At 41.4% G+C, this 18883-nt stretch overlaps 1 protein-coding gene across 1 annotated transcript in view; it reads right to left on the bottom strand.

Annotated features, from left to right (window-relative positions):
• Window positions 1–18883, bottom strand: part of MRE11 (MRE11 homolog, double strand break repair nuclease) — a 164737-nt gene that overhangs the window by 111872 nt on the left and 33982 nt on the right. The window contains exons 7-9 of the mRNA XM_063430661.1: window positions 8337–8451; window positions 6929–7114; window positions 1545–1716 (exon numbers count right to left, since the gene is read on the bottom strand). Coding sequence (XP_063286731.1) covers window positions 1545–1716; window positions 6929–7114; window positions 8337–8451 — 473 coding nt within the window. The remainder of the gene's footprint in view (window positions 1–1544; window positions 1717–6928; window positions 7115–8336; window positions 8452–18883) is intronic.

Below are 18883 nucleotides of genomic sequence, written 5' to 3'. Positions count from 1 at the left end.
TTTATCACACTGATAAATGAAAGCATTTTGTATTTCAGGAGTTGTTATATTAGTACATACATGCTACCCTTCACTCCGGCGCCGCCATCCTGGAGTGCCCGTCGGTGTTCCAGTATTGTAACCCCCACCATTCTCCAACCAGGGTTATCGTGACTGATGTTGCCAACAAACTGGCTTCACTGAAAGGACATCAGCGTCACAGCATCCTAAACTCCCCATCAAGTGTAAGAAATGCCTACTGGAGGAGAAACACTGAGACAGGGTGGAGGAAAATCGCCTTTGATGGGGGTTATCTTGCTTCCACTGTTACTCAGTGCAGCTGGCATATGGGAATAATGCAGATTGATTGACAGGTGGCAGATGGAAAGAAATATTAATTTGCAATAAATACAAATCTATGTATTTGCTAGCATTTCTGCTAGTATAATGTATTGATTAATTATTTCATTAAAGACCAAGTTGTGCCTGTCATGGTACCCTTTAAATAAAACATTTCATATAACTATTTTTTTTTTTTTTACTTTTTCTTCATGCTTCATGTCATACTCCATTTCCTTTTAAATTTCTACTAAACATTTTGCAGGTGACACTGCAATCCAGTTCTGTCCAGGCACAGACAGGGCACAAAGCCAAGGAGGCGGAGCCAGTGCTGGCAGACCTGTGAGGCGCTGGAATAAAGGTGGGTTTAAGAGGGAAAAGGGGAGGGGCCTGGAACGTAGCATATATTTTTAACACTACACTTTTGTATTCCTGACCCTATTTTGTTCTTTTAAGAAGTGAAAACAACCAGATAACAACAAACCCTGAGTGCAAACATACACATCTGAACACACAACATCTAAAATAAACTACTAAAGAACCGTGAATGGCACTAACATGCCTTCGAAGGGACCTATCTACTAAACTATTATAAAAAGTTGAATGACTAGAAGTCCCTAAAAAATTTCTCACTATGATGGAAAATCTGTTTACATTCAACAAGGAACTGGGGAGAGAAAGAAAAGATTGGTAAATGTACTACACTACACCAGCCATATTAAGGTAAGTGTCAATAGACTCGTCCATTTATAGGGAATTCCCCGTGAGCCCCTGACATGCGTGTTTTACCAGTTAAGGCCCATCAGAGGGGACAAACTGAGAGAGAGCTAACATGGGGGGAACCCAGTTGCACGATACAGAGATTCTACATTTAATTTTATCGTTTATTGCAGAAATACATATTTGTTTAAGATAGAGGATATGCAAACATAATATTAAAAATCACGGTGAACGACATTTCCCCTTAAAAGCATTTTAAATGTTAACAAAAAAAAACACACACGTTTTGTAACAGAAATCTAATATATAAAGTTTATCAAGGTGTAGGAAAATCTACAAATTGAACTTTTGTGTAAGCAAGGGCAGTCGGCAGATATTTGACCAGCTAACATCATCCCCAGCCACTGGAAAGTATGCTGGGAGTGGGAGTCAAACAAGTGCAAACAATGCGGTCTCAGCTCTCGTCAGAGTAATGTTTAAGAGACAAATGTTGTTAAAGTAAATACCTTTTCGATGCAAAAGTTCTCTATGTCTTGGGTCACTTTTGGATTATCCGGGTTAAAAAGGTCATCATGGTCAGCTAAGACTATATCCTCGATAAAGAACTGGCGAACTGTTTGCAATGGTAGCTTCTGCATATTCATTTTCTTCCCTTTAATTCTTAATAAGCCAACGTGCCTAGGAACATAAGCAAAATGAACATAAGATGTTTTTGTTACAGAAAAAAAAAAACGGAGGGGAGCAAAGGGCTACACATTGTCCAGACGGTTAACCCCGAGAAGGGCAGAGAGCACCTCATTAGTGGGAGAAAGACCACAACAACACAGCAAGCGCCTGTGGTTAGCAAGGTAAGCATGGGGTCATAAAGGGACACGGCCCAAAAATAAATAAATTAAAATCACAGTTTAATAGATATACCTCCAATGAAGTCATGCATGCATTTAATTATGCATTTTTTCCATTGGGATTAGATCTAAAACAGCTTGTAAAAGCTGTAGATCTTTGCAAGCCCTTCACTTCTTCCCCAGCACAATTAGAAGCCCCTGATTTTGAGCTGTGCACTCAGAGTGCATGCACATTATTATTATTTTATTATTTATATAGCGCCAACCAATTCCGTAGCGCTGTACAATGTCCAATGTGGACTAACAGACACATAGTTGAGATCAGACGACTGGACGTACAGGAACAGAGGGGGTGGAGGGCCCTGCTCGATGAGCTTACATGCTAGAGGGAGTGGGGTATAGTGACACATGGTCTGAGCAGAGTGCGCCTGCCACTTCCGTTAGCTCTGTGGAGCTAATAGAACTGAGAAGATATTCTCCCTGGATGTCTGATCGACAGCCAGGGAGGTGTTATTGCAGTTATTTGTAAAAACTCCAAATTCAAACAGAAATCTTCACTGGTGTAAATATGTTTACTCTTAATTTTACCGTTATGTTTCAGGGTGTAATAACACAACACTAACGAGATGGGAGCGTTTATACTGTCTGCTAATACTGATCTCAAGAAGTAAAACATAACTGCAATGATTCAAATGATTCCAAATGTTTAACATGGATGGAATCAGGAAGTAACGGATTGTGATGCATTCATATGGCAAACACAGAATGAGAGTGAGAAAGCAATAAGATTGCTATTATAGTGGAAATCCAAAAGCCACACGCAGTGATCTGACATTTAAAAACATTTAAAGAACAGTTAGCGACATTATATGTAATTATCTTAGGCTTCATAAGGAGTTTCATTAAAGGATACACACCATTTAGTGAATTTGGTGTAATACTTCAGTTTGCAATGAAAGGGGCAATCTTTAGCTGCAATAGTTCAACAGAAAAAAAATAACAAAACTGCGATAAAAAAAAAAAAATTCAATTTGTAATTCTTTTTATATTTTATTTATACTTGTGTTATGTATGCATATATATATATATATATATATATATATATATATATATATATATACATATATTATTGTTTTGTGTTTTTTTTCTTTAAAGTAATATACCATGTGGATGAGAAAGCATTAATTTATGGTGGAACAAATGCATAGCAAAAGTCACAAAATTGATTCACTCAGGAAAGCAAAGAAACTTATAAAAGCCTCAGTCATCGTGAGACTAAACTTCAAGAGGTTTGAGTAAATTCAAATAAAAGAGGACCACACAAACCACCAGCTGTCACAACCGCCAAGGTCTCTTGTATGTTGGCACCATAACTATCTTGGCCCTGGTTATACTGCGTATTTGAGATGCAGAAATATAACCGAGTGCTCTGCATTCCTTTTCTTTATTCCAGATTTAAATGAGAAGCATGTGCATGTTTCAGATACAATTGCAAGTCTAATTGACGTTCCCCGCTCTCCAAGGTCCTGAATCAGTTCTGTGCAGCTGTTTCACATTGAAATGTGTTTACTGGTCCATGAATTACGCAGAGATTTCACCATTTCAAACTTTATAACGTCAGTAAAACTGTTTTAAAGCACTTCCTAAACAAGCGTAAGGTTTGGATTAACCCTTTGTAGCGGTATTTACCCTTTCCAGGGGCCGGCCGGGGTCCTCTATTCGAGCCGCGCGCGGTCCTGCTGCTGCACGAGCCGCGCGCGGCTAATCTGACGGCTGGAACAGGAAGGCGGGCAGTGACCGCGAGAAGCGGTCACGTGTCCCGCCTGACTTTAAGAGTGCGCCGTGGGTCTCGGGCGCGCTCTTAAAGGGACAGTGGGAGCCTAATTTGGAAAAGGCTTCCCATTGGTCCCTGTCATACCACACTCCCCATACACTTACCTTTTGGGGGCGTGGAGATGACAGGGGCCAATCAAAATAGGTGTTTAGTTATATATACTCACCTTTTTCCCTTAGTTCCTTGCCCTATCGTGGTTTCTGTTTCAGTTCCCTTTAGCGCTTGTTGTATTCAGTTGTGTTCCTTCGTACTTGACCCTGGCTTTGTTTTCTGACTACGTTATCTCTTTATCCTTATCTGTTCTGTTTGCCGGCTTGCTGTTTACTGTGTACCAGACCCCAGCTAGTCCTAGTTTACGCTGTCTCTTTGTGCCCTTGACCTCGGATCGTTCCTGACGCTGTACGTCTCCTATATACGTCGAGTCCGGCCACTCTAAGGTCCGGTAGACGTATCTCCCCTCTGTGTTGTCTTCTGTTTAGCTGAATCCTGCGTGTTGGGGTATATTTTCGTTACACCCTTTCTCTGTTTGCAATATTCTCTGTTTGCGATATGCTTACCATTTATTTTATCTCGATTCCATTCCACAGCATCACTAATTCACGATTTACGGTTCCACTCACTAATTCTTTTACATAAAATGTATCACTAAACCTTCTCGCTATTCAATGTTTCTATAGTGCTTACACCATCTCCCTCTCTATCATTTTATACATTCATGCAAATACATTCAGTGTACCTTCTTCATTTTAGAAAAAGTGTAGATTTAAATAAAAATTGGCACTTTTATAAATTAACCTTGTCAATCAGACAGCAAGTCCTGTTACTTCATGGTTTGTTTAGATCAGTGAAGCTAAACTCAAGAGGAAGCAACTGCCCAGAGAACCTGCCTTGCAAAGACAAGTTCTGCAGCTTTGGCAGTCTTCTTTTAGATACACTCCCAATGAAAACATGAATACTTAATTGCATGCATGTTTTTATTGCAGATATATCTACTGAATAGTCATTTTTATTTTTTGTATTTGGGCAGTGGAGTGTCCCTTTAACAAAACACTTCTAAGGAGGTGAAATGAAAGAGGCTTAGTAATAAACCCAGCAAAGACAGGACAATCAAAATTATTAAATCTCACAATACACAACAGATGCAAAACACAATACGGCTGAATAAACAAAATAAAATGCATGGTCAAAAAAACAAGAAATCTAACCGGGTCTGTAATAAACATGCTAATGAGAATGCTTAAATTTCAAATAGGCACCATTTCCCTTAAGATGCGGCTCATTACAGTGTGAATAGTAAAAATCATTGACGTGCGTCTTTTTAGAGTTGCAAGGAATAAATATGAATGTGTGAGAATTCATGATAGGTTTGGGCAACAGTCACATGATACAAGCTGAAGCTGGAAGAAGTTAGCAATGTCATCATTATCTCATGACATTACATCATCTTCCTTTGAAACACCAATAACATGCTAAAAGATAGATTAAGGAAATTCTAGGCAACATGACCACAACAATGCTGGCCGACCTGGGCCTCAATTTAAAATTTTTGGATACATTGATAAATGATTTTCATTTCAAAATATTAAAATAATATTACATGTTAAAATAAAACTCCTATCAAATGTTTTCAAAATATTAAAACATTTTATGGAGACGGCCACCGGTGCCGGCCACCCCGATCTCATGGATGCCCACTCCGCACGAACGCAACCCTGTACTACCCCTCCCCCCCCTCTCCCCTCCCTTCTCTTCTCCTCCCAAACTTCTCTACTTTTCACCCCGACCCACTCTCGGGTCATATCATAAAATTGTTCATGGCATGATAGGGTGTATAAGACACAGATACAAGGCCACAGGCCGCAAATGTATAGAGTATATTGATACACAGAGATAAAGAAAGGTCTACACGTGGATAGCAACTAGCATCTGAGCTAGAACAGAGGCCGAAGACATATCCTCGAGAGAGACCGATTGTCCTTACCTCACAAAACAAGGATAGTAAACTAATGTATATTGAAGGATAAACCCCCATTACTGTTCATAATTGCATTGGCTAGACCAGTCTTGTGTAACCTGGTATGGAACATCTCATTGATCATTGTATATTTGTACCACTGGCAAGTAATTTTTGTCTGTATAACCATACAAGCATATACCCTATAAGTATGTTATATCAAATAGACATGCATGAACTTATAAATAAAGATTTAAAAAAAAAAAAAAAAATATTAAAACATTTTAAAAGTATATCCAAAAATATTAAATACTTGTGAAGATTGTCCAAAATCGTTGAATTAAGGCCTTGCTCAGTTGATGGATCTCATCCAATAAATGCTGAATAAACCTCCACTTTATCAGGGAACTCGGACCAGAAGGACCTCAGGTGCCCGACACAGCAACATAAGAGCCAAACTGTTAGTAAACTGTTTGACAGGCACACAGGAACAATTGCATGATAACACAATGAAGTGGTTATGGTGCCTTGAGGGTCCCCCATTCATTCCCTCATTATTGCTCTACCAGGTTGTTCCGGACGTTGACAAGTTATGCATCGTATATCCTTTGTAGGCTTATTGGCCTTTTCAACAGCAACCTAACCATTTTTTCAATAGTTTTACCTCTTTTTTTATGGGTAAAGCATCTGTCACTGCATACCCACAGAGTTTTTATCCTCTATACCTGTGCTAAGAGCAATGTTTGGCTATTGAGCTATGCTTTCTTATTTGCACACGAAAAACAGAAAGCCTGAACCCAAAGACTCCTTGTACAATAACAACTAAAACAAGCTCAGAGTATCCCTTTAATTCCTTGAGTAGTGTACAAGTGCACTGCTTCCACTACAAACTAATAATGCGTGTTACTGAAGAAAGCATTCTGCAATGTTAAAGTAGCCTAGTGTGCAGTAGTACAGTTAACTGAGCACTCCCAAACAGCTGGTAGCATAGTATCTAAAAGGTAGTCAGAATAAGATAAGGGTATAGAACAGTTTAATTACATTAGAAGTTCAGAGAACTCTGTTGTGACAAATGGCTTTTTACATCATCAAAGAGACGATGCCACAAATTGCCTTTTAATGCAACCTTGCATTAAGATGGATGGACATTAACATTGTGAAAGGGTTTAACAGAATGTTCACATCACTCAGCACTTTCGATTTATAGTCGTTTATAATATAATAAAGTCTGGGAATTGATGTGAGATCTGAACATACTTCTTTACTGCCTCTCCCGGTGAAAGGGAAGTCGCTACTGAGCTCCCCGGCTGTGACACGTAGAACAGCTGCTGTTCGTTCCTCTCCGGAGCAATCTTGCACTCGTGTTCGTGGCCCCAAATCACCAAGTCCAAAAAATCATCCAAAAACTGTTCTGGAATGTAATTTGTAGCTCCATGCTTGCTCCTGTTAAAATACATATGGGCAAAATAAGCAAAACATAGAGTAAAATCAGACAAAAAACCAAGAAAATATAATGCAAAACAAACAGAGGAATAAGGCATTAATCGAAAAGAAAAATCTGCAGAGACGATCCCTATTGGATTTTTACAATCAATTTCTGTCTCCAGCTGATGATCTGCTTATTATTATTATTATTTATACAGCGCCAACAAATTCCCCAGCGCTGTACAATGGGTGGACTAACAAACACGTAATTGTAACCAGACGAGATGGACACACAGGAACAGAGGTGTTGAGGGCCCTGCTCAATGAGCTTACATACTAGAGGGAGTGGGGTAAAGTGACACAAAATTTAGGTATTACAACAGACAAGGAATACACCAGGTAGTGGGATCACCAAGAAAAATGCAAAGGCTCCATATTCCTGTTTACTACGTGGTTCTCGCAAAGACAGGAGCATATTATAAAACCGGTTTAGTGACACTTACCGCAGAAACATCTAGTTAGGGTTCAAGTGTTCACTTCCTGTACATTGGAGCATAAAGGGACACTCCAGGCACCCAGACCACTTCCGCCCATTGGAGTGGTCTGGGTGCCAACTCCCACCACCCTTAATCCTGCAACTGTAATTATTGCAGTTTTTATAAACTGCAATAATTACCTTGCAGGGTTAAGTCCTCCTCTAGTGGCTATCAGACTTTATAGAACCCGAAAAATGTTTTTAAATTACGCTGGACGTCCTCACGATATGCATGAGGACCTCCAGCGTCGCCGGAATCCCCATTGGAAAGCAATTAATAATGCTTTCCTATGGGGAGGTCTAATGCGCATGCGCGTGCCCATTGCCTCGCATGCGTATTAGGTCTCAACCGCCGGCTGATGTCGGCGAGGGAGGAGCGTGGGCGGAGCCTGACCAAGCGCTGAGGGACATCTGATATGTTTTCCTGGCACTGGAGAGTCCCTTTAACCCCTTAAGGACCAAACTTCTTGAATAAAAGGGAATCATGACGTGTCACACACGTCATGTGTCCTTAAGGGGTTAAGCCATGGTATTTCGGTTTGCCACCCAATAGATGCCAAACCTACTTTTGGACAGGCATGTCAAATCTTTATTTTTACTGGAATATACATATTAACATTATAGGTGCCACATGGTTTTCTCACAACCTAAAATATATATATTTTTTTTAATTGATTTTAAAACACTTCTGTTGAATATCTTTACCTGTTCTGATGTATAACAAACAAGTTAAACCACTCCGATTCATCCTCGCGGGGACGCAGCATAGTGACTTGTTTATTAACAAACATGCGATATAGTCTTTCATCTGGTATGGAGCCTAGGCATTGGAGATATGAATTAAAGTTAGCATGGTGTAATACTTTGGAAAATTGGACACAAGACAGTTTTTACAGTTATTTTTTTTTTTAATGTGTGATTTTTTTATATATTTTTTGAGAATTTATAAGACAGCTGTCATGGGGCGGGGCCTGACCGCTAAGCCGAGAGGTCGCAGAAAAGAGGTGCTCCAGTTCCTACGGGCGGATCTCCGGTGCTACGAGCCCACACGGTACCTCAATCACCTCAAACACGCGCTTAACGGGGGCGGAGCCTGACTGCCAAGCAGACTAGACGCACATGCCGAGAGCTCCTGAGTCTGGAGCCAAGATTCAGGGATTATTGCCCGACCGCCTGATCACACAGCCTGCTGGACACAATATTTGTGACGAGGAGACTGCATGGCACACGGGGATACCAGTCACTTGGCTCTCCGGTGCTAGGCGGACCAAATCATAACCGGCGGCCTGTGCAGGCGGGAGCCGAGGAGAGATGGCCGCTCTCCCGGTTCTCTGGCCGACAAGGAGGCACTCACAAATCACCTCTCCTCCCCCCCCCCCCCCCCCCCCGTGGACCGGTGGGGGTTATCCCGGTCCTTGAGGACGCCCTGTGAGCCCTGCAAAACCACCACAATACGCGGGACAAGAGTCACCCAAGATGGCGGCCGCACCAGGCTCCGCAACACGAGGCCTGTCACTGACACAACAAGCCACAGCAGGCCCTAAGACGACTACACCGGACACCCTAAGAGCTATATTTGAAGATTTCTGGGCCATGCTACACAACCGAGCAAGGCAGGCAGCGGAGCCAGGCAGGGCACACCGTACTGGCAACAGGGAACAGCCGGGGACGCCTAGTACGGGCCAACAACTACCCCACACCTACCCGACAGCAATACAGAGGCAAAAGCTACGGAAGCTAAACTACCGGCGGAGAAAGCGCGCCACTTATAACCGTCCTGCCCACAGCTGCAGCGAGGTACCAAACCCCGACGTTTTACCACCTGCTCCAAGCCACAAGGTGATACCCATGAGGCCATCCCCTAGCCGCCTCCCTTGCCGATCAGGGCTAAGCATCCACTCACCAAGCGGAAGAGCCACGGACTGGCAGACCAACGCCAGGCTGGACACTCCGGTACACCCCATGGGCATAGGCTGAAAGGGACAGACCAAGAGAGATGTGGAGCTGGGGTCATGCCTGTGCAATTAACCACATTCGGGACGTTGTACAGATAAGCGGACTGAAGCTCAGAATCCCACACCTAGTGAGCACATTATTGCACTAACCTAGCTAAATCATACGACCCCTGAGGCACTTTTCTCTCCCTGCAAAACGTCAACCCGCATAGGTGCCCATATCCTCTTGCAGCAGGAATGGCCTGTGTACAGCTGCCAGACACAAAACACCACATTTATAACACTACACTAGTCATATACTATACAAACATGGCGTAAACTAGATGCAAGATAGTCTTAAGGCTCCCTGACTTGAAGCAGAGTCAGACAGCCTAGCCACAGGGAGGTCTTTGGACGCCATTTAATATAAAAAGCGGGCAACCGCGGGGTCCTCAACCAAACAAAAGCGTAGTCCCACTAAACAATGCTATAGACACACGACGATTATTACATGCTAGGGTATAAACACCTGACAAAGCTAGGAGAGATGCCTATATCCCTCCACTAAATATGACCAACACAACGCGTAACCACGCTAGCCTGATTTCTTTCCTAGCATTGAATTACATGATACTAGACTACCACACGCACTAACCAAGCCTACGTACAAAGCAACTTACATTAAAGTTGATGATCTAACGTTAACAATTTTATGTTTTATCATTATAACATAAGATCTGATCTGAAATGCCGACTCCTAAATGATCGTCTATATCATATTAATAAGTGCACTGTTTTTGTTCTATGATTACTGTTTTCATGATATGTCCTGCAACCGTTAACGGTTTCTCGCAACCTATCATAAGCTGGCATGTGTACCATTGACATGCACTGCAAGCCTAAAGAATACTTGTTAAAGTACTACTCGACTTTACACATATGTCTACCTGTTTTTAATGTTATTATTTCGTTAAACTTGTCAATAAGCCTATGAAAAGTCAAATTATAAAAAAAAATGTGCATGTTCTCTACACACCACATATTTGTTGTCACTCTTTTAAATTGGAGCTTGTGAGAGTTAAAGTGGCTATGCAAGCACTGTTATAATCCCCTATGCACAACAAAAATAAAGAATTAAAAAAAAACAAAAAAAAAAAACACACACTTAACGAATCCGCGACACCAAGAGCTACCTGGGGATACCAGACATGTGGCACAATAAACGGGATCCACCAAAATCCTCCTCGAGGCCTAACAGCATGATCGGCGCGGGGGAGACGGCCGCTCCCCTGCCGCCCACAATGGCTTTAATCCTGACAGGGGGCCCTTGTTCCCGCCCCTATGGACCGGTGGGGGTCATCCCGGTCCCAGGTGGGCCCCCCTGGAGGCTGGGGCAGCAGCCCCAACAGAGGTAAGTCTACTCCAATATGGCGGAGAACATAAGCGGGCTACTCGAGACCACACAGGAGACAGACATCCTGGTGCGGCTAGAGGCCACATTTGCAGCATTCTGGGAGAAACTATATGACCGACTGGGTACTACACACGCTCTGGTCACGAAATCACCTAAGACACCACCTCAACGCTCCTGTTTGACCGGCTCGCCCACCAAGATTAAGCGCGCCAAAACATGGCGCCGAAAATGACACCCTCTCCCATCGGCAGGGACACACAAGCGGAGACAATCACCAGCGGCTACTACCCCGCACAAGACAAAACAATCCTCACCCGCTCATGCAAACAAAGTGCAGCGACTTATGGGAACCGGCAAGAACCTAATCCCCTACCCGAGGGATGCATACAAGCAAGCACAGGGTACAGAGGGGCAATTGGGGAGACTCACCAATGGAACCTACAGGCAGGTACCCGCTACTCCCAGACGGGCTCCTGATGGGATGAATCCTACAGCATGCCCTCACTCACGTGTACTACCGGGACTGGGAATCTCGCACATGGGCCAGGTGTCCCGAATTGGCGATCGTAAGCATGCTCACATCTTACCCCCAAAGGGTATGGGCTGAACACCGGGACAGTTCACTCACTGCTCATTCCATGTTTGTCTTTTGCTTTCTTCCTTTTTATTCTATTTTTACAACGGAGTGCGAATATATAGCTGAAGCTACATGTCTTAAACACTTACTTCACACTGTTAGTTCTGCCGCTACTAATCTTAGCAAGCCTAGCCTGCTCTGACGCTTCAGCGTTTTCATTATTATTTAGTTATTTTAAATTACTCACATTACTGTCAGGCAGCTTACCTACTACATATATAGTTACTCAATACCGACTCTATAGTATTCTATAACTGACACGGAGATTTTGCTTGAAATTATCGTACTATATAATATGTGCATTTCTTAAAGCTTACTTTGATGTGGGGGACCTCCCCTGGTGATAAAATTCCAAGCATGTAACCAAGCTATTTAGCTACTTGTATCTCATTTTAAAGTCTAGCACTGATATGACTTATCTTCTATTACTCCTCTGATTACCTTAATGTCAGTCTACATAGCATGGATTAAGTTATCCTCTTGTACACTCAGCCACTGACAACTTACTTTAGCCTGTTTAATGTTTTAAAAGTGCAGATCTGATCACATACAGCAATATACTGTCTTTGGAAATGCTTTCCTAGCCTGTTATTTTCATGTTTTAAAAAAAAAAAGTGCTGTTTAACCTGCCACACCGTGAAATGCTATGAAAACGCTTGCAGCAGCTGTCGTGGCTCTGCACGCTTATTGTTATTTTATGCACAAATAAAATAAAGAATTAAAAAAAAAAATAAATAAAATAATTTATAAGACAGCTGTCACTACCCGGAATGTGTATTACTATGTTTACTTATACCTAAATTTATCAAACATGTATTTGTGAGGTGGGAAAAATAAAATTGAATGTAGAAATCCAAATTTCTTAAACATGCAACTGGGTGCTTCCATTATAGCTCCCAGTCCTTCATTGTTATAGGCTCTGTCCTTTACGCCTGGCAGGCAGCAGAGACAACGCATATAGAGAAGACAAAACAAAACAATGTTTCTATTATTCCTCTTCATTTGCAATGTTTGTCCTGACTCTGTCTTGTCTAAACTAGATTAAAGGGACCCTATAGGCACCCAGACCACTTCCTCTCACTGAAGTTGTCTGGGTGCAGTGTCCCAGTTCCCTTCACCTTGCGATGTAAAACATTGCAGTTTTAGAGGCGTTTTCTGACGTTTCAATGAGTTTAACTCATGAGAATGTTCAGCGTCTCGCAAAACCTCCTATGGGAAAGGCCTAAGGCATGCACATGGGTATCAGGTTTCCAGACCGCCGATGTCAGAGGACTGATTCAGCACTGAGGGACGTCGGTGCAGAAATCAGGTAAGTGTTTGAAGGTTTTATTTTTACCATTTCATGGCTAGGGAGGGAGGTATACAGTGTTAAAATGTAATTAGAAAAAACTTTAATATAAATTTAAAAACAAAAAGAGTAACTCATAAAAAAAAAAATAGTTATAGATGATTTTCAGTACTTTAATCACGGGTGTAAATTCTAGCAAAGTGGCAGTCCTTTGAAGTAAAAGTAAAACATTAAGTCCAGATAAGTGAAATGAATACAGCTATTTGGCCTAATATTAGAAATAAATTTGAATTCACTTTCGTGAATATTCACAAACAAACCACTTGTGTCTAAACCTAGAGTGTGAAAGGTTAATGTAACTTTTAATGTGAAGAGAAACTCTCAGCGAATTAAACAAACATTATATGGGTTACAGCTCAACAAATAAAAACACAGCTTATGAACCCCAGATCACATATAAAATGGTATATCTTGTGCCTTGTGCTACGAGATAAATAAAATGACAATAAAAATGTTAGATCTATGCCTTGTGATACATTACACCAATTAATTCTGTGCAAATTCAAAGTGGCACAATAGTTTTCAGAACCACTACAGCTTAATGTAGTGATTCTAGTGTATATAGCGTGTCAGGTGTCTATAGCATTGGTGCCTAGGAACACCTCTAGTGGTAGTCACTCAGACAGCCACGAGAGGTGCTTTCCTTCTATCTCAGTGCTGCACACGGCATTTAGAATCTCCACACTCTGCAATGAGGAGCTGAACATTCTCCATGGTGATGCATTGATTCAAGGCATCTCTATGAGGAGATGCTGATCGGCGCAGTGTGCCATTTTGTCGCGCATGTGCAATAGCCTCCAAATGCTTTCCTATGGGCAAGTACTGGATTGGCTGAGATTTGCAGCCAGCCACGACGAAGGGGGTAAATGTGAGTAAAATCACCTTTTCTCTCTTTGATGTGGGAGCCAGGGACCTAAACAGCCACTCCGAGATTAGGAATTCCTAACATTATAGTCTTACTTTAATTCAAACCCTTTTGAAAATCATTAGCAGTACCTGTACTACAGTACTGAGATACTGGCACCATATATATCATGTTACCACAATATCTTGTAACGTGTGCACATATGTGAAATATTGAGAATACATTTCTGAAAGATTCCCACATGCTGCCTCTCAGCATGCATAACATGTTTCAGGTGTAAATTATAGCACACTTGGTTTATAATGATCACAGTGTGCAAAAACAAAAATGAAATGTTTGCAACATATCTGCATTTAAACAGCCTGAGACCCCGCATCTGTCATGTCATTTTGACACGGTGGCATTTTGAAGAAAATACTTTTTTTTTAATAAATGGTAAAGGTGTTCATTATAGATTTCTTTATATAGATTTCAGCTTACATTGTATAAAATGCATGTGCAGAGCTCGGCAATATGTGCACACAAAGACACACAAATACATGCCATATTTGGGGCTAATAACACTACGTAAAATAAAATCTAATAGTTTATTTGTCAGCAGTTTGGCCAGCACAATGCACAAATGGCATTTTATAGCAATTTGTTTCATAACATGTGCCTTCATTGCTAATCAGGAAGCTAAGTTAATATAATATTGTAGCGGACCCAGGGTAACCCGACCAGTTACCTCCGCTAATTCCTTCCTTCAGACACTCGGGAACCACTTAAATCTTAGAATAATAAGAGACCCATTTCCCCCCAGTAAATGGACGACACACAGCTCTGGAGGTACAACACTGACTGAACTCTGTTTATTTTGTCAAACATGGTTTTACATGCACAGACCCCTACAAGGGGTCTCCAACACAATACGACAGGGGTTTCATTACCAAGAAGCTGATGGGGGATGGAAGAGGGACAAAGCAGCCAGTTCAAACTGGGCTGGCAGTGTCCCTGTTGCAACGTCCTGCTGTGACAGCCAAAGGAAGAGGGAGGGGAAGAGGGAAAGGTACAGACAAGCAATACATTTCACTTAACTATACTTTACAGAGCTGCTGCCTGCCCCTCACCCCCTTTGTTGACCCACAGCAGCATAGAGAGGAACATGTAAAACAGTCCAAAAAATGGTACTGAAAGCTTGTGGCCCGCGCCAAACAAATCAGGCCATCCATCACATATCTCCGTCCATAGATAAAGGCAGCAGGCACTTGGGGATATGGGGATCCGTCACAAATACCGATAACTACATTTAATGCCAGTATTTTATTTTTTTCTATTCGTACTTCGATTTAAAGTGTACTACAAATTGAGAACTGTGTTACAGTTTGTAAACCTTTTCCATTTTATTCATAATTGATATAAATTAAGGTTTATTTATTTTGATTTTCTTTTTAGCTGGTCCAAATAAAAATAAGGATTTAGTCACACCATATGACTAAAAGGGGCTCTGTCTACACCCCCTTCCCAAATGAGTATTTCATAAATATATAATCTATAGGAAATACACACAATGATAGTGTTGGGATTTCACTGAAATGCCAACCCACTCAAAAGTCATACTGGTCAAATTAGGGACTACTTCGTCTTAGTATTTTTGCAAAGTTTGACAAGAGGACAAGTTACCTTTCGTCAAACTTGTCATTTCCTTCAGCCCTGTCATTTCCTTACAGCGGTAGCAGTAGGGGGAAAAAAGCTCTCTCAGTGGAGGATCCACCAGTTTTGCAGGTTCCTCCACAGACTTTAGTGTTGTTACAGTGCCAGTAGAGAATGCAGCGGGTCAAGGTGGAGGCACCCACAAGGGACAGGTTTAGGTAAGTAAATCTCACCTAACCTCCCCCCCACCCCCTGGCCACCTAGCTGCGATGTCACCATAGGAGGTCTTTGCAAATTATGCAAAAAATCCATGACAGAGCCATTTTAAATTGTTACTGTTACGGTTTATGGTTTTATCACAAGAATAAAAATAATACTTTCTGCATGTTTGTTTTTGAAACTACATATCAGGTTCCTGTACTAACAAGTAAGACTTTTTTCTTTTAATACTGTCCTTTTAAATACAGTACCTGACTTTCGCCTCTAGTGGCCTCCCTAGCCACTAGTCATTTCAGACTCTCACCTGGATAACCTAAAATCAAGTCTGCTATAAAAGGCCACACCCGATAAACCAAGTGGCCTTTACACTGAAGTTGGTGATTTGCCTGAAAGACTTCAGTTCCTGGCTCCTGTGAACCTGCTCCAGACTTGCGTTCACCAATGCTCCATACCAACCTGCTCCAGACATACCTTCAACCCTGCTCCATACCAACCTGCTCCAGACTTACCTTCAACCCTGCTCCATACCAACCTGCTCCAGACTTACCTTCAACCCTGCTCCATACCAAGCTGCTCCAGACTTACCTTCAACCCTGCTCCATACCAACCTGCTCCAGACTTACCTTCAACCCTGCTCCATACCAACCTGCTCCAGACTTACCTTCAACCCTGCTCCATACCAACCTGCTCCAGACTTACCTTCAACCCTGCTCCATACCAACCTGCTCCAGACTTACCTTCAACCCTGCTCCATACCAACCTGCTCCAGACTTACCTTCAACCCTGCTCCATACCAACCTGCTCCAGACTTACCTTCATACCTGCTCCACTCTTACGTATGATTTTGACATCTGCCTCTGTTACCAGCCTTCCTGTGTTACAAGCTTCCACTGTAACCTGCCTGCCTTTGATACCAACCTGACTTTATTTCAACCCTACCTGGAGATCACAGACTTTCTTTATTATTTGCAAGTATCCTGTGTTGTGGCATATTGCCTTAATTCTGTTTTTTCTCAAGTTTCATTACATGTCGAAAAGCACCAATAAAGTCTCAAATAACAACCCTGGCCAAAGTCTCCTATCTGACCTGCTCAAGATCGTGACACTACATCACGTTTTGAAGCTATTGGCAAAATCAAGTTGAGATGTTCTACAGGTTTCTCTCAAATGATCTTTATGACTAGACTAAAACATAAGTGTTCTTTGATAGATGTAGATGTCTTGTATTTTTAACAATCACTTAATGGTTTAAGTGATGCCTAACATCAACTTTATCTACTGTATCTTATCTGATTAGAATGTACGGGCAAACACACATTTTACAGAGAACTTCTGTAAATTGTAAGCTTGTTAAAGCAAGGTCCTCATCAACCTATTGTTCCTGTAACATTTTGTAATTGTCTGATCTATTGTTAAATAACCCCTTTTATAATATTGTAAAGAGCTGCAGAATACATTGGCACTTTATAAGTACCAATAATATTAATAATTACAACACAGAAACAGCAAACGTGCCAGAATTCAACAGAAATGCCACAAAAGAGCAAAAATTGAAAAAGCTTTTAGTAGTTGCAGGCGAATAAGACATGAAAGGATGGTGACTTTAGAGAAAAAAGTAATAACAATTAAATAACATTTTCTCTTAAACGTGAAACAGTTATTTGTGGGCAACGAGGGACGCAGGCTTGAGAAAAACAGCCAATTTAGAGATAAACCTGCTTCAATATTGGCATTTTCCAGTCTGACACACCTACCATCGATCTCCGCAAAGCATTAAAAAGATGTATCTTGCTTTGAAACGGGAAGAAATGGCATCAATAGATGATAGAATTCCCCTTAAAGGTCAATCTTTAACTTTAACAAACGGTATTCTCTGTTACATGATCAAAGATATGCTTTCTTGAACAACATCAGCGACAAACACAACGCCACTTCCAAGAAAACATCTAAACTAAAAGGATATATTCATGACCTCCATGAAAATCTGCCCTAAGACGAGCTCTCCTCTATACCAGTAGTACCCGTACTGAAATATTCTTTATTTCTGAAAGCCTAAGCACCACTTCCACCCTTTCGTTAGGTAAGCCAACCTATTCATATATACTTTAGCTTCGCTTGTGCAATATCAGAAAGTCTCTTTGTATTGAAGTGCATAGAGGGATAAAATGGATAGCTCAGCAGAAACATACCATTGGTTCCCATGGTGTTGCCTTTTTTGGCCAGGAATTGTTCTTTATCCACAATAATTTAACATTATCTACTCTCTGTTCCATGTGAGAACTTGGTGTTCTTCCTGTGATCTGTACTGTTGTTTGTTTTTCTTTTTAATATAGATTGATGAAGACTATGATGATGATGATGGAAGGACCATGAGGCTCATAAATAATTCAAAGGAGCACATTTTGGCAATTCTGATAAGGAGCTTGGGAACATTAATATTTAGGTACTGCTTTCTACACAGGAGTATCTGCTACATGTGCATTTTCCCATAGCAAATCCAAAACTAACTTCCCTTTTTTTTTTTTTTCCAAGAAAGTCTTATTGCAAGACATATTAAAAGAATTACTAAATTGCATTATGTGTTGCTATTTCCACTGGATAATCATGCCATGTATAGTTAGACAACTTGGCCACAGGAAAGTAAAAACCATATCAATTTCAACTCAATGTACATACCTCTTTCACACAGTTGTCAGAATGGGGGGCTAGTCAGTTGACACTCTCAGCGGCACACAGTCCAAGGCTTCCTCAACTGAAACCTCAGCACTACACGATTTTGTGGCAGTTCTAGGTACCATGTTTATAAGTTAAAGCGGCACTGTCATGCTAAACATACCTTTCTTTAATCAATTCCTCTTCTCTCCCTCTGTCAGGATCTGTTCTTCATTTCTTCCTGTCTGCTCTAGTTTTCTTTAAAACATAAGACAAAGTAGGGACTATTTGTCTTATGGAGATTTCCTACGCCTGACCATCTCTGACCAGCGGAGGAGCAAAGTGTGCTTCGTTTCCAGTGGTCAGATACATTTTCCCACAATTCTTAGCTTTCCTCCCTGTTCCCGGGATGCTTCCTTTCACTTTTCCCAAACGTCCTGTCACGTAGACAGAACGCCAGCAAAACTGCCGAATAGCGTCCTAACAGATTGAGAGCAGTTTCTCCATTTGTGTTAGGGTGCAATTTGGGACTTTGTTCGTATTGGAATTCA

This window comes from Pelobates fuscus, chromosome 1, assembly GCF_036172605.1.
Source record: "Pelobates fuscus isolate aPelFus1 chromosome 1, aPelFus1.pri, whole genome shotgun sequence".
NCBI lineage: Eukaryota > Metazoa > Chordata > Amphibia > Anura > Pelobatidae > Pelobates > Pelobates fuscus.
The sequence above is the reverse complement of the archived record's forward strand: the minus strand, read 5'-3'. Positions and strand labels throughout refer to the sequence as shown.